The sequence below is a fragment of the Dryobates pubescens genome, chromosome 3 (assembly GCF_014839835.1).
Source record: "Dryobates pubescens isolate bDryPub1 chromosome 3, bDryPub1.pri, whole genome shotgun sequence".
Classification (NCBI taxonomy): domain Eukaryota; kingdom Metazoa; phylum Chordata; class Aves; order Piciformes; family Picidae; genus Dryobates; species Dryobates pubescens.
In genome coordinates this window covers 1594711-1618101 of record NC_071614.1, presented here as the reverse complement: position 1 = coordinate 1618101, position 23391 = coordinate 1594711, and the positions used below count along the sequence as shown (strand labels likewise).

Sequence of the window (23391 nt, the reverse complement as noted above, 5' to 3'; positions counted from 1 at the left end):
GGGATCCGTTTCTACACTGATGCTTTTTGGTCCAGGACTTAAACAGATGGACTTTTGACAAATCAATAATGTTCTCCCAAATAAAGTGCTAAGAGTAAGATGAGAAAAGGCTTTATTTGTTGGTTGTTACTTTTTAAGGACAGAAATATTAATCAACTCTTTAGAATGACAGAATCGTTTCAGTCGGAAAAGGCCTTCAAGACCATCAATCACAGCACCATAGAGATGCTGATGTTGGAAGGGACCTTGGAGATCATCAACCATGGAATCATAGGATCACAAAGATCACAGGATCATAGAATCACAGAACTGTTGAGGTTGGAAGAGACCTTTGAGATCAAGTCCAACAGCTCACCTAGAGCTCACAATCCCACCACCACTGCTAAGCACCTGCCACCAAACCACAGCCCTCAGCACCACATCCACATGGCTTTCAGATTCCTCCAGGGGTGGTGACTCCATGATCTCTCTGGACAGCCCCTTCCAATGACTGAGAACCCTTTCTGTGAGGAAGTTTTTCCTAATATCCAACCTGAGCTTCCCCTGGCACAACCTGAGGCCCTTTCCTCTTGTTCTGTCACTTGTTGCATATGAGAAGAGATGAGGAAGGGATGATCAGAGCCCTTGCCTCTCAGGCAGAGGAGACATTTACCAGCCTCAGCATCACCCACACCCTTCCTCCATGGCACCCTGGGCTGGGGCCAGCAACTGCGGGGCAGCAACTCTGCCAAGATGAGGCCTATTCAATTTGCATGCAGGTGGTGAACTTGTGAAGCTGCATCAAGGCTGAGGCAGGGATGGATTAATTTAGAGTCTTTGATATTCATTAACTCCTGCATCAGAGAAAAATACAAGGAGATGACACAATTACCCTGCCAGCTCCGCTGGAGCAACAGCTTTACAGCCTCAAGTTCACAGCACTCAACTAATTGATCAAGAAAGGGTGAATCCCTAGGAAGGGAGGTGAAAAAGCATAAGGCTGAGGGAAGACACTGCTATTAGAGGGCTTCAGGGAGTCAATGATGCTTTGGGGGCACTTAGCTCAATGGCCCACATTATTTGCTATTTAAACCACCTTCTATTATTCAGCCCTCCTTGGGTATCAAATGATCCACTGCCAAACAAAACCCACATTTAGCCTCAAGTTTATGGTGGTCAACGTGCAATTGTCAATTCCTTTCAAAGCAGCAGCAGTCAGTCTCATCACCATATTTCTCTCTTCAGGCCATGAATCCTTTGACCTGCAGGGTGCTGGAAAATACATCTGAAAGTAGGAAGATTTGTTCCACAAGAAGGAACAGCATTAAAAAAACCCCAACCTAAACCACCACAAGAAACCAACCGAGCCCCACAGACCACAAAAGGCTGGGCTGCTGCGACGTGCCTGGAGTAGGAAGGGGAGCCCCAGCTGGGTGTTTACCTTTGGATCTTCATAGACCTCAGGGTCCATGTGCAAAATCTGTGGGTAAAGGGCTATCCAATCTCCTTTCCTCAAACCAACTCCTTGATTCCCTTCCAGCTTGAGCACAAAATCCTCCTGGCTGATGCGGATGTTCATGGAGGATGAGCACATCCGTAAACTCTCGTTTAAGGCGCTCTCTGCGATGAAACAAAAGGGGAGGGGAGGGAGGGGGAAAAGCATCAGAAATATGGGAGATGACTGGAAGTTATACATGGCTCCAGCTGCTGAGTCTCGACAGGTTTAGTAGGGCAGGCTAAAGGGTGGAAAAAAAACCAAACACACAACAAAAAAACACCACAAGGGAAAAAAACCAACCCCACGCCACAACAACCAACAAGCCACAAACCAAAGCAAACGTAAAGCAGAGGCCAGGAGGAGGCAATAAATAACCCCACGGGGGGGTGTGGGGTGTGGAGGGGGGAGGCACCACGCCGAACCTCCCGATGTGATCCTCACTGATGGGGCTGAGAAATCCTGTCGGCTGGAGGCAGCCCTGAGTTTTGGGTGGGAAGTCATTATTCAGGCACCAGGCTGCAAAGGAGGCGACGGAGAGATCCGGATGCTTTACGCATTTACATCTATTTTTGGAGGCTGCAAGTAAATACCAGTGAAAGCATCCATGGAGCCGGTTTCACTTGCCTTCTGAAAGCTGCTGGCAGTAATGGCAGCAGTAGAGATTAGGAAAATCAGCTCACTTGGGAACTCTGTGGTCATCCTGAGGAATTTTAAATGTGTTTCTTTCCCTTTGGATGCTCCAGGTGGCCAAGTGGTAGTGTCTGCTGTGGTCAAAGGCGATGAAAGCATCGCCTTGCTTGCCTGCTAATTTGAAGAGTGAAAGCCACTCTTAACTGACCAAGAGAAAACAAACCCTAGTCCTTTCAGGCTATGGAAAGCAAGATTTCTGCCTCCACCACCAGATCCTGGAAGGCTCCAGAAGCTGAATGTCCTTGCTTCCCCAGTGGCCTTCACCTTTTGCTCCTAGCACGACTGATTTTATGGCTAATTTCCGGCAATTTATCCTGGCAGTTTGAGGAGGAATTCCTTTGGGAATAATATGCATAATTTGCATAAATCATTCTGATAGCATGTATATCAGCATGTAGCTCCTGTCTAGGGCTGCATCTCTCACTTTGTAATCAAAACTGACTCTTTTTCCACCAGCCTGGATGGGTGCCGTTAGATGCGACCGCAGTCCTTCTAATCATCGGTGTGAAAAACGGCCTAAACCAGGGTTTCATTTGCACCTAACAATGCATTTGTCTCTGCTCTGCGATATCAAATAAACCTCCTCTAAGTGGTCACTGAGGAGACCCACAAGGTCCATCCATTAGAGGCAAGGAGCTACCCAGCGTGGATGCCTCTGAAAAAAAACCCACCCTAAGCCCACATAAATAAATAAATAAAGAAAGCATAAAGATAATAACAAACGGTCTTTCACTAAAAATTAAATCTGGTGCAGCATGCATAGCAAATAAAGTGGCCCTGGATGCTTTCTTGCAGGAGGTTTTTCCTTAAGCATGCATTTGTCTAAAGAAATGAGGCTGCGGTCAGCGCTGTGTGGCCGGCGCGGTGATTCAATGTGACGTACAGTGAGGCTGTGCATATTCTTTTGGACTGCCTTCGTTACTATAATCAGGCAGAGTCAAATCGGCTTGTTGGTGACGAAGCCAGAAAAGAGCCCTGGTTGCAGAAGATGGCCTCTCCTGCGGATAGCCACAAGGCACCTGACACGATAGATTTCAACTGGCAGCGCTCTGGCAACCAAACTTTCCACGCTACAAAGGATGGGTCCAAGCTCCCGCTCCTAGACCGATGTCAACGGAGCTGGTAGCTCCAGCTGGAGATGGTGGTGAGGCACTGCCATGGGTTCAGCTCTTAAAGCAGGACACGCATGGAGAGGAAACGAGGAAAAGGGAAGAGGAGGAGGTAAAACCAAAGAGAAACAATAGTAATGCCAGGAGACGCAACTAGTAACATCAGGAGATGCAACTAGTTACACAATGAGACACAACCAGTAACACAATGATTCACAACTAGTAGCACACTGAGACAATTAGTAGCACAATGAGAACAGTCAGACATTGGAATCATCTCCCAAGGGCAGCAGTGGATTCTCCTCCACTGGGCAGTTTTAAGACTCAGCTTGACAGGGTGCTGGGCCAGCTCATTTCAGCTACTCTGTCACCTAGAAAGGTTGGACCAGACGATCCTTGGGGTCCCTTCCAACCTGGCATTCTGTGAAGTAATTAGTAAAGAAGAGAAATAATTAGCAAAGCAGCGGTGTGAAAGAGCAGGTTGATGCTTAGGCACCCAGGCGACGTGGGTCACGTCGCGTCGGCAGCCATCCTCCCGGGCAGCGCGGCATTCCCTGCCTGCCGCCGGATCCCACATGACAATCGGGCAGCACATCTTGGGCAGAAGTTAATCACAATAATGGAGCACAAAGTGGTCAGATCGTAAATGACAAATCTGTTTTCCCTTCCAGTACCAGCTCTGGGTGGAAGGCGAGCTTGGCTCTCGCTCTGAGCGCTCATGCCGATAATCATTAGATGACAAAAGTAATGAGTCACATTATGACCAACAAAGGAGAATGGAGCTCTGATGGCTTTTGCAGGCTGGCGTTAGCAGCTCACAACAACCACCACCACCACCGCAGAAAAAATTACAGTTGGCTTTCCACAACCGCTCGGAGTTCTGCGTGGAGGGGAATGACAACTGCACAATAAAAAGCTGAGCCTCTCCTCGCAGTTGTCATAGTTCAGCAGACACCAGCCCTGCTCGCTGACAGACCAGCTGGGGAGCTTGGGAGACCTTCCATGCTGCACCGCGAGGTCCAGTAAATTATCCAGCGCGGGAGAGCAACATCTGTTTCTGTGCTTGTGCCGAACAAACAAGGCAATTTAAAGCATACCAAGGGATAACCAAGCAGCAAACGAACATGACCCTCATTTTTCAGTCGTTTTTATATATATTTTTTAATTTCTCTCCCCCCCCCACCCCCTCCCCTTCTTCTTACACACACGAGATGCTAAACTTCGCTGCGCGAGCGGCTCCATCAAGAAGCCAGGCTGTTGTTTGATAAGGTGTTGTCAGAGAGATTTTGCATCTCTTGTAGAGAGAGAAGGGAGGGGGGGTAAAAAAGAGGGGAAAAAAAAAAAGAGAGAGAGAGAGAGAGAGGGAGATATCTCTCATAGTATTGTTATTCTTAGAATCCTCCCACTTCTCTCTCTGTTTCTCTTCTACTAAAGCTAGCACTCAGCTTTCCAATTCATTCTAGATTTTTTTAATTCCCCCCCCCCCCCCCCCCCCCCCCCCCCCCCCCCCCCCCCTTGGTCTCCTTAAAACTGTTTCAATATACTTATAAATATTCAGTCTTTAAACCCTAATTTGCTATACTTAGTTCACATGCCTTCAAGCATTTGTCTTCCAATTTCCACTGAATAAATGCGTACTAATGAGAAATAGAGCAAGCTGCTGAGGCAAAGCTGGGTGACTTGAGCCTGGCCTGCCACCAGCTTGTGATAGGCAGGCAAATTGAGTTAAAATGAAAAGTCTTGTCAGCTGAAATACAACATGGTAGCCAAACAGCAAGCTGTCAATCATCCAGCCAAAACAAGGGACTGCAGGTAATAAAAGGTCATTGTGAATCACAAGTGCGTTTTGGCTTCCGTGGGCAAGTTAATTTTAATTAAACATGATCTCTTATCTGGAAATGTTTTATAAAACTTATTGTGCATAATGGCTTGTTAATTTTACAGTAATGCAGAGCAGGTAATAGGGTCCTGCAATTATTAGAGTGTATTGTAGGAAAGCAGCTATTGAGTATGCAAATATTTAAAGGAGAAGGGGGAGGCAATCACCCACGGGCATCACGGTGTGCCAACAAAAACCCATCCCCTGAAACAAGCACATTTGTGCTCAGAACTAAATGCAGCTGCCCAGCCCATTCCAGCAACCATAGAATCCTAGAATGGTTTCGGTTGGAAGGAGATCTTAAAGATAATCCAGTTCCAAACCCCTGCCATGGGCAGGGATACTACCCACCAGCCCAGGTTACTCAAGGTCTCATCCAGCCTGGCTTTGAACACCTCTAGGGAGAAGGCAGCCACAACCTCCCTGGGCAACCTGTTCCAGTGCTTCCCCACCCTCACTGTAAAGAATTTCTTCCTACTCTCCAGCCTAAATCTCTCTTTTTCCAGCTTAAATCCATTCCCTTTCATCCTATCACAAGGAGCCCTCATAAAAAGCAAAACATTTTCCTTTCTCTCAACCCAACCACGGATTTTAATGCTTAGCATTTGGGTTATGACCATGTGCTCTCCATGAGCTGGTTTTGGGTTTCTTGTGTGCAAAAGCAGTTTTCAAGCTGTGCTCTTTTCACAGGAAATATCCAGGATTCAGCAATGACCTGGGGCAAGAATATTTTATGGGATAAACGGATGGACTAATATTAAACAAATGAACTGACTAAACATGTACTGAGGGGATCTCTGCTTTACCCTTTGCATTTGCATTCTAACCATCACAGATCATATCAGAGCTCTGCTGTGAGCCAGAAGGACTAATAATGGATGTCCCTCTGCACAAACACACAAACATGGGGGGGTGTCTTACCTAGACAAACCCAAGTGTGCTGCCCCAGATATGCCAGGAGGGAAAAAAACAACACAGCAACAATCAGGGCTTAAATTTGCTGTGGGTTAAAAGCTTTCTTGCCAAATATTTAACAGAAAAATCACCTACAGAATCACAGAATGGTAGGGGTTGGAAGACAATCAAGTCCAAGCCCCCTGCCAGAGCAGGATCACCTAAAGCAGATCACACAGGAACACATGCAGGCCAGCCTCGAAAGCCTCCAGAGTCTGCACTTTGAATTTAGAAGTAAATCAGGCCATGCTGTTCCCTAAAGCCAAAGAGTCTGACCATAAGAACAATGTTTCTGAGAAAGACTTTTCAGCAATCCTTGCTTGTTCTCCATAGCATGAGGGAGCCAAAAAAAGGCTCTTGCTAAGAGTAGGCCAAAAAGAGGACGGAGAATCGGAGCGCTTGAAACAGGAGAAGGAGATGACAAGGTGATGAATGTATGAGGATCCCACCTGGTCTGCTCTACTCGAGGCAGAGAGGCAAATCCCGGGTTCCTACGCTTTGGGCTGGAATAAGAAAAGCTCCATCTTGGAGGCTGGGGTCAAGGGCAGTGCTGGCCCACAGCCTTCCTGTGACATGGGGACGGCCGGTGGGCAACCATCAGCGGGGACCTTTGTCCCTTCTACGCAGTGATTAACAAGACATCCCTTGCCACTGAAGCATGACTTCAATTCTCTTAAGGTACAGATTTCTTTTCTATATTATTATTTTATGGGACAGTATCCAGCCCTTTATGACTTAAGTGCCAGAAGAATTGAAACCCAGCTTCTCTTCCTAGCCCATTACGCTTAACGCGGTTATAAAACCTAACAGAAGCGTTACAAGGCTACTAGCAAGCAGGACGTGGCCCCTTCCCCTCAGCACATAAATCAAACGTTACCAAGGTGCTGCAGGATTTCCAGGAGCAGCAGAGGAATGACACAGTTCACGTTTGAAACTCTTCATGCCATTTGGCATGGTTTTAGTCAAGCACAAGCTTTGATTTTCCTTATTCCTACACTTCCAGGGGGCTTTTTTTTTTTCTAACCTTTTTCCCCCCCTCTCATTTTTAAAGTTCTTTCTCCCCCTTTTTTTTTTTCCTCCTTTTATTTCTTTCCCCTTAACTTTTTTCCTTTCAATTCTTCTTTTTTTCCCCTCTATTTTAAATTTTTTCACTTTTTTCCCCTTTCTTTTTCATTTAATTTTCCTCCCTTTCATGTTTTCTTTTAACCTTTTTCCCTTTACTTTTTTCTTTCATTTTGTCCCTTTAATTTTTTTTCCCTCTGTTTTTCCTCTCATTTTTATTTTTCTTTTACTTTCCCCCCTTCTTTTCTCCTTTATTTTCTTTTTCCCTTTCATTTTCTCCTTTCATTTATTTCCTTTCTTCCCCCCCCGCTTCTTTCCCCTTTCTTCTTTTCCTTTTATTGTTTCTTTCCTTTTTTCTTTCATTTTTTGTTCCTTTATAGATTTTTTTTTTTAAACTTTCACTTTTGCCCCCTCCCTCAAACCATTCCATGTCAGGTTGTCCAAGGTTAATTTCTGTGGTACAGAATCCAAACTACACTCAAACAAAATATCCCAAAACCTAGGAGTAAGGCACCTGGTGTTAAACCAAAAATCATGTGAGGTTAATTTACAGCTTAAAGGGGACCTATCAGAAAGATGGAGACAGTCCTTTCAGCAGGGCCTGTCGTGACAGGACAAGGTGTGATGGTCTCAAAATAAAAGAGGGAGATTTAGAACAGAGAGAAGGAAGAAATTCTGCACCCTGGCCTGGCTTGCCTAGAAAGGTGAGAGATGCCCCATTCTTAGAAGCATCCCAGGTCAGGTTGTCCAGGGCTCTAGTTGCAGCTGCCCCTGTTGACTGCAGGGGAGCTGGACAGGATGACCTTGAAAAGTCCCTCCCAAACCAAACCATTGAATGACTTCGCGACTCTGCCGTGCAAAGCTTTACCTTCGGAGGCATCACTCAACAGCACTCTCTTCGTGAGAGACAAAGTCAAAAAAACCCCAACCCAACATTTGCAGTTTAACCACATTATCCCACTTTAATTTCAGGACAGGGTCTTTCTTGGCAGCGCTGTCCAGAAGTATTTGAAATGCATCACCACTTGGGCAGATGCTCAGAATCAAACAACTTAATAGGCATCAACTTTTCCTTTGGTCAAAGCACGGCGCGGCTCCGGCGCAGCCCCTCGCATACCTTGCAGAGTTAATTACCTAGGCTTTAATGTTTACATGCAACGAGAGTACCTCCAGCTCTAAACTACATAATTTATAATTGATGTAAATGGGTGTTATTATGTCAATTAGGCAGCTGTGTCCTCCACCTTCTCAGTAAACAGAAATGAGTGATAAACCCGGTTTGCCGGGGGAGAGGCTCCTCTTCTCCCTCTTCCCTAGCAGATCAAAAATAAATTACCCAGGTAGACCAGGTTGTCCAACTGCTCTCTGGTGAGGTGGATGTGATCCGTGGGGCCTCTCTTCTGACCTGTTGACTGCAGCAAATGGTCAATCTCGTCACGCACCGCTGCCAGAGCTTCTGGGTGCCTCAGAAGGTAATACATGGCCCAGAATGTAGCTGGAATCGTGTTTCCCACAGAGGCCCACAGGAAGGCAAAATGATGTGCTGGGAGAAAATAAGTGAAAAGGAAGATTAATAGCGTTTATTACACTGATTAGATTTGCAGTGTGCTAATTAAAAGATGTTAGGACACAGACCCAGCCAAGGATCAGTGAATGCTAATGAGGACCAATAGGCTTCTGAAGTCTAATTTTCTGCTTAATGAGAATAGTTTGAAATGTAATGTCGAGGGGGGGGGGAGGAGGTTGGAAGGGGGGAAGAAGGGGAGGAAATGCAGCTCAGTTATAATCTTTCTCATTATCACCATTAAGTATCTTGTTTTACCACCTCAGCACAAAAAAAAAAAAAAATCAATTATCATAGAGAGGTTGTTTCAGAGTAAAACATTTTATCATTAGCCAATTAGAAAGAACATAAAAAAATTTCAAGGTCGCCATTTTTGCCTTTTTATTTCAAAGGTCTCCAGTAAATTATTTTATTTGAGACAAGCAATCATTCACAAGTTTCCTACCTGCTTTGTCATAATCTCCCAGCAGCTCGTATTTCTCAAATATATCTTGTCTGGCTTGGACCACTTTTGACCCTCCCAGCCATTTTGTCATGTTCTGAAGGAAAAAATGATGTATAAGCTCCTTCCGAACCTTCTTGGTAGCTCCTAGCAACTCGATTGGTATGTTTGCAGCTAAATAGGGAAAGCTGGCATCAAACTTGATAAATTTGTCTCTGATTTCACTAATAACTTTGTGGCCATCTGCAGCAGGAACTCTTCCATACAGTGTTACAAAACTGGCTTCAAACATTACAGAGCAGCAGAATTTGTACATTTTTTCTGTTTCCCAATCTGTTGCTTTTGAGCACTTCCATTCAAATATATCCTGGAGATTTGTCATCATGTGGTCAGAGATGATATCCAAAGGCTTGCCTTGTAGATACTGGTAGATTCTGTGCAGGTTTTCCTTCAGATCTGGGAAGTTTCCGTTCGACAAGGCTGGGTAGTCGAACGTTTTGGAAGCCATTTTATCTGCAAACTCATGGAACTCCAGCTGCTTGCTGTTTCGGATGACATAGACATACTGAAATGGGTCCATGATGAAGGTGATGTATCTACCTGAATAGAAGACAGCAAAATAAAGCAAGAGACACAGACACACTTTTATAATCTGGTGACACTTTCAGGAGGAGTCACTGAAAAGAAGCCAAAGTCTGGGAAAAAGGACCATGTGGAAACCCCCCTCAAAGATCTCAAAGAAATCTAAAAAGCAGAATCATTGAATCATAGAAATGTTTTGGTTGGAAAAGACCTCCAAGATCACTCAGTCCAACCTTCAGCCTCAGACCACCATGGCCATTAAACCAGAGAATCCATAGAAGTGTTTTGGTTGGAAAAGACCTCCAAGAACATTGAATCCAACCTAAGAAATCTTAACTCGTTATAGGTGATTCCCAAGCTAGGTCTTAATTTGGGGGTCCTGATTCTTAACTTAGATGCAGAAGTCTACAACACATCCAGAATCACAGGCTGGTTTGAGTTGGAAGGGATGTTTAAAGCTCATCTAAGTCCAACCCCTCTGCAGTGAGCAGGGACATCATTGTTGAGACATTCAAGGTCAAACTTGATGGGGCCCTGAGCAACCTGATGTAGTTGTAGATGTCCCTTCTCACTGCAAAGGTGTTGGACAAGATGACCTTTAAGAGTCTCTTCCAGGGCATTTTGTTTAGTTCTGTGATTTGCAACTGGAGCAGGTTGCTCAGAGCTCCAAACAACCTGACCTGGAATGGTTCCAGGGATGGGACATCTCCCACCTCTCTGGGCAGCCTGGGCCAGCACCTCACCTTTCCCACTTAAAACTCAGGAGAACAGTAAAGCTTCCAGCACCTCCAGCCTAATTCTGTCTCACTGAAGGGACAAATCTCCTCTGATTTTAGTGGGAACACCAAAGCTTAACCAAGGTCCAAATTTGGCTCTGTGACAGATGTCCTGAGATGAAGTAGTCACTAGCACTAAAAATGTCAACAAGTATCCATGGTTACCACACAGTGACAGTTGAATTATCATCCTTACACCACACTCTGACTTGTGCATCTGCACAGGGCTCCGTGGGTAAAGCTGGGGGCACTCTGGACTTCCTCTGCAATTCACAGCTGCTGTCATTTCCCCCCCAGTTACTACCACTGCAATCTCAGTGAAGCAGGTTGCCCAGGGAGGTTGTGGATGTTCCCTCCCTGGTGGTGTTTAAGGCCAGGCTGGATGAGGCCTTGAGCAACCTGGGCTGGTGGGAGATGTCCCTGCCCATGGCAGGGGGTTTGGAACTGGATGATCTGTAAGGTCCCTTCCAACTCAAACCATTCTGTGAATCTCTGAATCCATGAACCAGTCAAGAAACACAATGGATAAAGAGAGAGCTTGACCCCCTTTTTTTTGTCAACACTGTTTCTAAAGTACTGTAGAGTATAGCTTCACTGTAACATAATCAACCATTGATGTAAATTAACATTTCAGGACTAAATATATCAAGAAATCAGGTGGTAAAAGAGAACCTGAATTCCCAGTCCTCTTTTCCAAGCACTTCTTTCCCACACCACCAAGTGGTAGTAATGCAGTAGTGGTGGGAATGTTAACTCTGGGCAAGTAGTTGGACTGAATGATCTCAAAAGCCTCTTCCAGCTTCAACAGTTCTATGATTCTATGAGGCTGCCAGGAATTTCATAGAATTGCCTAGGCTAGAAGAGACCTTAGAGATCATCTGAACCAACCTCCCTGCCATGGGCAGGGACACCTCTCAGTTTTCAGTCTCAATTTCCATAGAATCTTTGTTAGGAGTCCTGGAATTCACAGATTCATAGAATGGTTTGGGTTGGAGGGAACCTTAAAGACCATCCAGTTCCACCCCCCCCTGCCATGGGCAAGGACACCTTCCACCAGCCCAGGTTGCTCAAGGCCTCTTCCAACCTGGCCGCGAGCACCTCCAGGGAGGAGGCAGCCACAATCTCTCTGGGCAGCCTGTCTCCCCACTCTCATTGTCAAGAATTTCTTCCTGATCTCCAGTCCCAATCTGCCCTCCTCCAGACTTCCTCTCTTTTCCCATCTTTCCCCCACTGCCATGCTCTTTACCAAGGCCACCATCTTTGGTGGAAAGAATGCCCCATTGGAGCAATTTTTAATAACTGGATTGGGAGTGTTATTAACCCTAAAGATGAAAGCTGGCTTCCTAACTTTGCCTTTATACAGGGTAAACAATTTAAGTCAAGATTTTTTAATTAATATTAATTTAAACCATCTGTCCACCATCTGCTTATTTCTGATGCAAAAAAAAAAATAAAAACCCTACAAAAACCAACCCCAAAAAACCCCCAACCACCTAAAAAATGTGAGTTTCTTTGTGATCTTTAAGCAGACACTAAGCAAATTCAGACACACTAATTCTTAGGGCTTTTTTTGGGGGAGGGTTGTGGTTTTTTTTTAAAGTCAGGAAATGATTTCCAGCAAACCAATTTTCAGACAATTTCAGCAATCATTTGAAATAAAAATTCATAATTTGGGGAGAGGGAGGAAAAAAAAAAAAACCAACCAAACCCAAACCATCTCTGAGAAACATGACTGTCAGAGACCCCCATTTTTTATTATTCTCATCAGGTCTCTAGTAGCAAAAAGTAAGTGTGTACTCAACCAGAATTCATTTGGGAGAAGCAATTCCAGGCTGCACATCCCTGCAAGCCAACAATTGCCAGAGAAACACCGCAAGCAGAAAGATTTTTGTTGCCACGTTCAGCACAGGTTGGTAGAGGCAGGAAGGTGGAAGCCCTCTTGAACAAAGGCACCTTGTTTATATACCTCACCCAGCATCTAATTTTAGGTCTTTTAATTAGGAAAGAGGGGAGGGAAAAAAAAAAGCAGCCCTAAAATGTAGCTCTAATTAAGTGCAGTTAGTGAAGTTGTTGTCGGGAGGGTGGGGACAGGAGGCTGCAGCAATTACAGCCATCCGCAGATGCACTGCGCTGCCACACCAGTTCAGCCCAGTGCCTGCCACACAGGAACAGATTGCTAATTACAAAACCATGCCCCAACACCTCCTCTCCCCTTGAGCAGCAAACATCCAAACTGGAACAAACTTTCTCACCTCAAGTTGGGATTTGCAGTCCACTGCCTGTTCAATATGCTCCTGAATTTTTTGCCTTTTGGAGCCCTGGCTCTTCCCACTCGTGGTCCCTAGTGGGGTTAGACAGCAACAAGGGGAAATCTTTCCTAGAGCTTCCAGTTATTAGTTGGTGTTTCAGGGCACATCACATGCCCCACACATCAGGTAGCCTTAAATAATAAAGGTATTTATACAGAAACCACTGGGGACCAAGTGTTTGTCTAGTTAGATTGTAAAGGTTCCTTCCACACAAAAAACTGAAGTGCATGCAGAAATGTCACACTCCAGATGCCCACAGCTGAAGACACTGAAGTGGCTTCCTGAAGCTTCCAGGTGTTATTTGCTATTTTAAAATGCAGGCTGCCCCCTCCCATGCCTTTCCTCTGCAGCTAATACCATGGACTAGCCTTGATGCTCCTGAGCTTCCACCAGCCTGCTGGGAAAGATCAGCCCAAACAAGAGGCTTATCACATGCTCCACACATCAGGAAGCCTTAATCATTGAAGCTACTTCTATAGGAACCACTGGGGACTAAGTTTTTTCCATGATAGATTGTGTAAAGTGCTCCCACACAAAAAATTAAGTGGACATGCCCATGCAGAAATGTCACACTCCAAATCCCAGTGGCTGAAGTCACTGAGCTGCTTGACTTAGTAGTGTGGAAACAAGCCAAAGGAAAGAGTTTCTTCTTGTTTCGGTGCCAAGCCCTTGGACTTGGTCTTCAAATGATGGTTACAGAGAGTTGATACTTCCCCATCCCCTTCTTCAGCCTGCATTACATCTGTGCTGCAAAGAGCCTGGTTATCTCCATTTAGTTTCTCCTCTCAAGAGAAGATTGATGTGGAAAATATGAAAATTGTCAGCTTTGGTAAATCCCAGCAGAGAAGGCATTATTTGTATGGGAATTAAGAAACTACTCTGCTAAAGAACTCTGGAGCTCTCTAATGCTAATGACAAAGGACAAGCATTTCAGAAGGCATCTAATGATGGATGCCATTTGGGTAATGCTGGCTTTGGCTTGGTAAGGAATTGAAAGACAAGTGACAGGCTAAACTTGTGCTGAAAGAGGTTCAGGTTGGATACTAGGACAAATTTCTTCCCAGAAAGGGTTCTCAGGCTGCCCAGGGAAGTGGTGGAGTCATCATTCCTGGAGGGATTGAAAAGGTGAGTAGATGTGGTCCTGAAGGATGTGGTTTAGTGGCAGTAGTTTATGACTGGTGGTGGGATCATGGGCTCCAGGAGAGTGGTTGGACTTGATGATCTCAAAGGTCTCTTCCAGCCTCAACATTCTGTGATTCTGTGACAATTACCTTTTGCCTTTCCTACGAGAGGAGAGCAGAACGTGTCTAAAAGAAGAGGATGACTTAGCAGCAGTCGTAAAGTGTGCTCGGCAACAAACCCGGAGACGCTGGCATTAGAAGCTGAGCTCAGTCTCTGAGAGAATGTTGTTAAGGTTCTGTGTCACTCCTAACAGCTTGTCAGGAAAAGGAGACAACCTCTAATCCCCAAAAAACGGCAACAAAACCATCCTGAGCTCCTTAGCTTCTTCCCTAGCCACCTGCCCAGGCGGAGAGGTTGGCTCGGGCAGTACGAGCATCGCAATGCTGCAGACTCTCCCTCTCCTTCCCCTCCTTATTCCTCTCTCTCTTTTTTCTCCTTTTTTTTTTTGAGGACTCCTGCCTTTATGTAATCCTCCTCTTATTAGGGAGATTCTGCTGAACTGCTGACAATGATGTACAGTGGTGCTGCGCCGGCCTGACGTCCGGGGAAAACGATTCTGCTGCACCACCACACAAAACCAATTAGAGAACTATTTTCTGCGACAGGTCAGGAATTTACATTGTTTCTCATGGAAAGATGTGCTTTTTAATTTCTTTATTAAGATGACATCCACGTCCCTTGAGACTTTTAAGGATGACAATCATTCGCTCATCAGCTGGGAAAGTACAATCAGCGAAATCGCGCTGCCGGTACGGGGCAGCGCCGGAAACTCCCGAGCATCGTTCTGCATTTTCCAAATGAACTAGTTTGAGAACCAATAATTAGAGCAATATATATTGATAGAATTTTTTGACAGGCCCTTTAGACTCCAACCAGGGGGGTAAGGTAATGATAGTCCACGCAGAGCGGGCTACACTCTGCCTGCCGCACACACAAACATCATTTGTCAAATCCCTAAGAGACAGAGAAATCCTGGAGGGTCTTCGTGCAGGACATGAGGAAGGACTAACTAGCTTCAGCATCTCCCTTGACTTGGGGATGACAGACTGTTTCTCCTCAGTGGAATCTTAACAATCAGTATTTTATAACAAAAAAAAACCCCACCCTGAACAAAAGCCACTAAAAAACCCCAAACCAAAACACAAAACCCCGCAAAAACACAAACCCCAAACCAAAAAGAGTGATCTCTCTGCTCTGACAAACGGCACAAAAAGCTTTCCCAGCAGAAGGCTGAAATCATACCCAGAACTCGCCCCACATCCCTCCCTCTTTAGAGCAGAAAGCTTCCTCAAAACCCCCTAACACAAGGGGAGATGAAGCTGGAACTGAATTTTGTTTAGCATACAAACAGAATTTTGTGCAACCCAACCCCAGCCCTGGATTGCTTAACCACCCAAATCTCTAAACATAATAGAGAGGAATAAATATTTGATTAACCACTCTAAGGGAAACTCTCTGCTTCTGTGATAGCAGCCAGCCTCTGAATTCTAATTATCCAACTGCATTTGTAAGAAACCACAGTCAGAGACAGTGTGAATGCACCTTAATAAACAGTAACAAAAAGAGGATAATTTCAACAAAAATTTGTCTTCTGCTGTTTCAAATTCCCTTTCAAGATGGGAAAAACCCCAAACCCTGAGCATACCAATTCCCAAAGGCAAACAACCCAGAATGGATTAAAGAAAAAAACCATAGTAAAAAATTCACATATTTAATAGCAGCAAAAAATGCTCTTCCAGAGGGGGGAAAAAAAGAAATGGTAAGAGAAAGAAAGTTGTTATTAATTAAACATCCTGCTTGCCATGTAATTAATTGACTTTGGAAGAATTTAATTGCAAAGTGTTAGTTAGGTGGAAATAAAAAGCGAAGGCTGCTGCCATGGAGTTACACAGCAAGTTTTGTGCATCTATTGGCAGCCAAGATTAAAGCCATGGAATTACACAGCAAAACTTCCTATTTTTATTGGCAGCTGATACTGATGCTGTGGAATTACACAGCAAGTTTTATGTATTTATTGGCAGGTGATGCTGCTGCCAGGGAATCACACAGCAAGCTTGGTATTTTTATTGGTAGCTAACCCTAATGCCATGGAGCTACACAGCAAACTTTGTATTTTTACTGGAAGCTAATGCTCCTGCCGTGGAATTAAACAGCAAAACTTTGTTATTTTTGCTGGCAGCTAATGCTGCTGCCATGGAATTACACAGCAAAACTCCTGTTTCCACTGGCAGCTCCCTAAAAATCCAAAGCTAGCTGAAAGCGAGGCAGGCTGAAGCCTGAAGTGGGTGATTTGAACAAGGCTATCAGCATGTAAAGGGGGGAAAAGATCCACCAGCTTCACAGTTTGCCTTTCTCTGAGCAGAGCAAAGTCACAGCACGTTAGGGATTGGAAAGATCAGCCAGTCCAACTCTCCTGCCAGAGCAGGATCACCAATTTTGATGCACAAATCTTCGTTTCCCAGATTCATTTAGAGGTGCTATTAGATTTAAATTTGATTCCAGCCAAAATAAAATGTACCTAGAGGGAATGCTGTGGTTTGGAGCTGGCAGCATAATTATAAACCCACCACAGGGAAGTATAAATTGATAGACTGAAGTTTCATTCAAGAATCCAGTTTCATTCTGTGGGTTGGTTGGCTTCTTTCCCCCCCCCCCTTCTCCAGTGAAGTGTGGATGTGAACTCACTCCCATGTTTGTGTTGGAGCTGGTGTAGTAGTAATGCAGCTCTAAATACAGCAAGCAGCAAGGTTAGCTCAGGCTTTATTATATTGTTATTTTCAGCCAGCATGAGCAGAGAGAGAGAGAGAGAGAGGCTGGCAAGGGGAAGTTTCTGTGTTCCAGTCCTGATTGTATCACTGAGTCAATGTGTCATTCATTCCCTTGTGTTCCTGTCAACCAGTTGTAAAAAATGTGTGAGAACATATTCGGCACTTTCCCCCCCTCCCTTCTCTCTGAAGTGTTTTCTAAATTTAAGCTGATATTTTTCTGTGCAGTGTCAAGATGATGTTAGTTCTGCCTTCTTTAAGAGAGGAGGGGGGGAAAGCCACAATACACAATAATACACAATTAAACGTGCTGGCAAAAATCTCTGCTCCTGGGCGTTACCTTCCTCCAAATTCTCTCCATGTCCACACAGACCTGGAGATAAATCCACAGCCCGTGGAGATGTATTCTGCACACAACACGTGGATTTAGGTGACTTCACTACCCTGTTCTACACACACAAAAGAAGGGCTTTGGAGATCTAGTCTGCACACAAGTGAATTTAAGTCATTTTTTTTACTACACTAAAAGAAGGTTTGGGCTATTTATCCTGCACACAAGCGCATTTAAGCCATGTTTTGCTACACTAAAAGAAGGTTTGGAGTATTCATCCTGCACACAAGTGAATTTAAGCCATGTTTTGCTACACTAAAAGAAGGTTTGGAGTATTCATCCTGCACACAAGTGAATTTAAGTCATTTTTATTACACTAAAAGAAATTGGGGTATTTATCCTGCACACAAGTGCATTTAAGCCATGTTTTACTACACTACAAGAAGGTTTGGGGTATTTATCCTGCACACAAGTGAATTTAAGTCATATTTTACTACACTAAAAGAAATTGGGGTATTTATCCTGCACACAAGTGCATTTAAGTCCTTTTTTTTACTACACTACAAGAAGGTTTGGGGTATTTATTCTGCACACAAGTGAATTTAAGTCATTTTTATTACACTAAAAAAAGAGGTTTTGGATGTTTATTCTGCACCCCAGAAGTGAATTTAAGTAATTTTTATTACACTAAAACAAAACAAAAAGGTTTGGACTATTTGTTCTGCACAAAAGTGAATTTAAGTATTAATTTTTATTACACACACCCCTCCCCCCCAAAAAAAAAGGGGTTGGGGTTTTTTTTCTGCACACAAGTGGTTTTAAGTCATTTTTATTATGCTTAAAAAAGGTTTTGGGTATTTCTTCTGCACACTGGAAGTGAATTTAAGTCATTTTTATTCCACTAAAAAAAAAGGTTTGGGATATTTAGTCTGCACACAAGTGAATTCAAGTAATTTTTATTCCACTAAGTGAAGGCTTGGGATATTTATTCTGCACACCAGAAGTGAATTGAAGTCATTTTGATTGCACATGAAAAAAGTTTTTTTTTTTTCCCTTAAGGAAGAGTTTAAACTAAACATTTTGATTCCTACTGCACTTCACTGATAGGAGGGGAAAAAAAAGAGACACCAAACCCCACAAGCCCAAGAGAAGTAGTGAAATATTTCTCACCAGCAATGTGTACAGTGAAAATATCTCCCAGTTTCTTTTGCTGATCCAGTAAGAATTTGAAAGCATCCTTCCTAAAAATCAAAGCCTTCCCAAGGTAAGGAATCCAGCCATTTATTAGTGGGGGCTCTCCAGTTTTCCTGTTAAAAACAGACACACACAAAAACCAAAACCACAACATAAAACAGATCATCAGGGATTAACTTTGCCACAAGAGCCACTTCATCTTTCCATCTAATTCTGCATCAGTCTTAGTCCCCCCTCCACCACCTACACAGATAGCTCTTGCCTGGGTATAATCTGTTGTACAGAAACTTCTCCAGCAGGTTAAATCCAATCACACCTCTGGGCACAGGAAGGCTCTGGGTGGTGATTAGGAAAAAGGAGGGAGGAAAAGAAAAACCCACACAAAATCAGGGAGAGAAATTGAGGGGTTTTTAACCACAGGTCGCCCGGTTCCTGCCACCGAGTTACACGGACAGAGAATCAGCGCCGGGGAGGAAAGCTCCCAGCACAGAGTCCTCTCGCTCTCAATATTTGGTGTGTCAGGAGATGATGGATCAGAAGGCAATGGTGACAGATTTAGGTAAATAGGACGCTGACAGACCACACAAAACAACTGAGGCTCACAGAGAACCTGGGAAGGGTTTGGTTTGGCAGCATCCAGACCAGCTACGATGCTAAGTATCCTTAAAATGCAGAATGGTAACAGGGGCTGAAACTAACTAAATAGCCTTAAAATGCAGAATGGTAACAAGGGATGAAACTAACTAAATAGCCTTAAAATGCAGAATGGTAACAGGGGCTGAAACTAACTAAATAGCCTTAAAATACAGAATGGTAACAGGGGCTGAAACTAACTAAATAGCCTGAAAATGCCGAATGGTAACAGGGGCTGAAACTAACTAAATAGCCTGAAAATGCCGAATGGTAACAGGGGCTGAAACTAACTAAATAGCCTTAAAATGCAGAATGGTAACAGGGGCTGAAACTAACTAAATAGCCTTAAAATGCCGAATGGTAACAGGGGCTGAAACTAACTAAATAGCCTTAAAATACAGAATGGTAACAGGGGCTGAAACTAACTAAATAGCTTTAAAATGCAGATTGGTAACAGGGACTGAAACTAACTAAATAGCCTTAAAATGCAGAATGGTAACAGGGGCTGAAACTAACTAAATAGCCTTAAAATGCAGAATGGTAACAGGGGCTGAAACTAACTAAATAGCCTTAAAATGCCGAATGGTAACAGGGGCTGAAACTAACTAAATAGCCTTAAAATACAGAATGGTAACAGGGGATCATTCTAACTAAATATCCTTAAAATGCAGAAGGGTAACAAGAGATAAGCTAACGAAATAGCCTGAAAATGCAGAATGGTAACAGGGACTGAAACTAACTAAATAGCCTTAAAATGCAGAATGGTTGCAGGGGGTCATTCTAATTAAATATGCCTCGAATACAGAATGGTAACAGGGGATGATCCAAACTAAATATCCCTGAAATACAGAATGGTAAGAGGGGATGAAACTAATCAAACATCCCTAAAATACAGACTGGTAACAGAGAATGATTCAAACTAATACCCTTAGAACACAGAACGGTAGCAGGGAATGATTCCAACTCCATATCTCAAAATACAGAATGTTAACAGTGAACAATTCCACCCAAATATCCCTAAAATCCAGAACAATAACAGAGGATAATCACTGACAAGCACAGTAAATCTTAGTTTCTGTATATTTCTCAGCTAGGAACCCATAGAAGCACAATGAAGATGAAATTCTAAGTAATGCTATTTGCATCCCAGCCTAAAGCCAGCCACGGTGTGCTGGTTGTGCTGCTGGAAGAGTAGAAAATACCTTTTAACAATCAACTAAGTTACATTTTCCTTGGGGGGTGGGGGGGAAGGCTTCCCACACGGTCCTATTCCTGACTGCATGTAAAGCTCTTTCCTTCCTGCTGCTCTTTAGTTGCTTGAATCTGCTTTACAACAAAGAAACACAAAGCGTGCTTGCTCCGCCACGGATTAAAACAAACATTCGCCACCAACTCCGCTGCTCCATCCCATCTGTGAAGGTGACTTACACTCCATGCAGAACAACTCCATTCTGATTAAATACAAGGTATTTACTAGCTAGGATCTAATCAAAGATCAAGGGATCACAAGCTTTACCACTATCATACACAGCACGGATTTTTATGGAGCTGGATTAACCCTCTCAGAGTCCCAGGCTCCCTTTGAACTGCCGTAGCAGACAGAGAGAAGGGAAACATGATCTGCTCTATTTGCAGCTCCTATATCCCTAACACAAACTTTCCAAGCAGGAAATTCCAAGCCAGAGATTTGCTCTTTTCCTTTAAAAAAGCTGCTATGAATTCAATGTATGGATAAACAGAGGTGGCAGATACAATCACCAACTCGTTTGGGCTGGAAAAGTCCTTTAAGATCATCGAGTCCAATCAAACACTGCCAAGTCCCCTCTTAAACCAGGTCCCACAGCACCATGTCCTCTTTAACTGGCTCCTCATTCTGAACAGTAGTTTTCAAGATTCTCTGATTCTATGAAAAGCATCCTCCCCCCCTCCACCCTCTGGAAGACCAGTAAACCTCCTGGTCCAATCCCAACAGCTTGATAGCCAATGCATCTGCCCTGGTTTGGTTTGTTTCTTTGGGGTTTGGGGCCCAAACTCTCTGGAAAACCAGAAAGCCCTCTGATAAAAGCAGTAAACCTCCTGGGTCCAAACCCAACAACTTGTCCTGCATTTGTCATTTCTTTGGGTTTTGGGGCTTTAGGTCTTTGTTTGATTTGCTGTGGGGATTTTTATTGTGGAGAAGGTGGAGCCTCTCTTTCTTTTTTCTATCCCTCCCATAAAGCATGACAATATCCATCCTCCAGCAGTCAACCACCATCACCATTTCCTGAAGTGGTCCAGGAAGCCTTATAATGGTTAATTCTGTGAATTAAGTAAAGACAAGGAAAGAACTAATCTGAGATTACACAAGAGGGATCACCGGCCCCGGCAGCAGGACAGCCCACCCGATACCCTCAATTATCCCCTCCAAGCCTGTAAAGAATCTGGATGATTTCCTTTCCCATTTTTCACCCCCTATCAGACCCTGGAAGTCTGGAGAGCAGCTGCCTTTCACTTCCCAGGCTGGACACTACACCCTGGAAGTAGCATCCTGACAAATATTTAGACAGGCTTTTTTGTCATCTTCTAATTGAATGCACCTAATTTCACCCTCCACGTCCTGTCATCCGGTCAGAAGCTGTATTCTTCATGAGCTCTCTGCTGGGCAGAAAAAGAAGGCAGCTCAGAAATCCAGGGGAAAATTAACTTAATGCTCCAAGTCTGCAGGATGACATCAGGGAGACATTTTGCTGTTGTGAAGACGCGAGGGTCATCGTTGGCTTCAGACATGTTTAGCTCAGCAGCAATAAGCTTAACACTGTTAACCACCGTGTCAGGGCCAGGCGGCTCTCCCAGGCAAAGATAACACCAGTTCAACTCATGACCCACGGCAGACTGAGAACAGAAATGTGTCTTCATTCCCAGCTTTCCCCCTCCTTAGAGGCTGGAGGTCAGCCCCGTGACTTATCGACGTCTGCCTGCAGCAGAGAAAAGAGCATCGTGGGGACTTGAGTGCCTCCCAAAACTCCACGCTGCAGAGAGGCACAGAACGGTTTAGGTTGGAAGGGACCTTGAAGATCATCTAGTTCCAGACATTGTCACAAGCAGGGACACCTTCCACTAGAACAGGTTGCTCAAGGCCTCATCCAACCCAGCCTTGAACACTTCCAAAACCTCTGAAGCAGCCTGGTGCTGCTGACTCTGAATTCCTGAAGGAATCCCAGCTGCATCTTGGCTACCTCCAGAAGTTCTCAGTGGTCCCAGATGCTGCACTGACCCATTCACAGAAACTTTTACTGGTTAATTAATTTGTGAACTGTAACTCAGACCTCCTGTGGAGAGATCCCAAACCCACTTGAACACAATCCTGTGCAACCTGCTTTGGGTGACCTTGCTTTCAGCAGGGCTCGATGATGACCTTGTAGCTGCCTTCCAATACCTGAAGGGAACCTACAGGAAGGCTACAGAGGGACTTTTCCTAAGGGTGTCTAGCAAAAGGACAAAAGGCAATGGTTGGAAGCTGAAGGAGAGCAGGGTTAGACTGGAGCTTAGGAAGAAGTTCTTCAATACAAGGTTGGTGAGACTCTGGAACAGGCTGCACAGGGAGGCTGTGGATGCCTCCTCCCAGGGGTGTTCAAGGCCAGGCTGCATGAGGCCTTGAGCAGCTGAGCCCAGTTGGGAGGTGTCCCTGCCCATAGTGGGGAGGTTGCAGCAGCTGATCTTTAAGGGCCATTCCAATCTATGACATTCTCTGACTCTACGAATCATACTTACTTTAAGCAGCAGTGATGGAATACAGCAGGAGCAAAACAGGCTGCAGCAAGAACTAGGTGAAAATTCCATTCCCAAAATATTTGGGTTTGAAACTGAAGGTCTCCAAACATTATGCTTTCAATTATGTTCCCATTTCATTTCCCTTAGTGAAAGGGAATTGTTTGGGGGAACCCAAATCAGGTCATTTGTTAAGCTCTCTGAATATTAACTTTTCCTTTAACCATCAAGAAAATGCCCCCCAAATTCCCAAGCAAACAGCCTTTGCCAATGTTATCTCTCCTAGAGATCTTATTGCTATCTAAGAGCACACCAGGCTATTTTTTATCTGGTTCCACCATTTTGCCAGGGCTGCAGCACAGGGCAATGGGATCAGCATAAAGCAGAGAAGAATCCTCCTCCTTGGGCTGCTTTATTTCCTATTCCAAAGGAGCAGATGCCTTCCAGATTATGCAAAAGGGGGAAAAAAACCCCACACAACCACCAAACCACCAACCAAGCAACAACTCCCCAGCACATCTCGTAGTGCAGCAGATGAACAGGTTAATTTTTCTCTTTGCACATAATAAATCATAAGTGCTTTAACACCCATAGTCTCATTTCATGAACATAAACCTTCTGTTTAATAATGGCTGTTTACAACTCGAATCAGACATCCCCTAATCTCCTGCCTGGGATAAACATTAATCCAGCTC

At 44.3% G+C, this 23391-nt stretch overlaps 1 protein-coding gene across 5 annotated transcripts in view; it reads right to left on the bottom strand.

Moving 5' to 3' along the window:
• Nucleotides 1-23391, bottom strand: part of LOC104303507 (cytochrome P450 7B1) — a 93780-nt gene that overhangs the window by 3838 nt on the left and 66551 nt on the right. For 4 of the 5 annotated variants that reach the window (XM_054179154.1, XM_054179162.1, XM_054179178.1 and 1 more), the window contains 4 exons: nucleotides 18293-18429; nucleotides 9181-9777; nucleotides 8508-8714; nucleotides 1421-1599 (listed from right to left, as the gene is read on the bottom strand). In XM_054179154.1, coding sequence (XP_054035129.1) covers nucleotides 1421-1599; nucleotides 8508-8714; nucleotides 9181-9777; nucleotides 18293-18429 — 1120 coding nt within the window. The remainder of the gene's footprint in view (nucleotides 1-1420; nucleotides 1600-8507; nucleotides 8715-9180; nucleotides 9778-18292; nucleotides 18430-23391) is intronic. The other variant, XM_054179186.1, reaches the window with a different exon arrangement.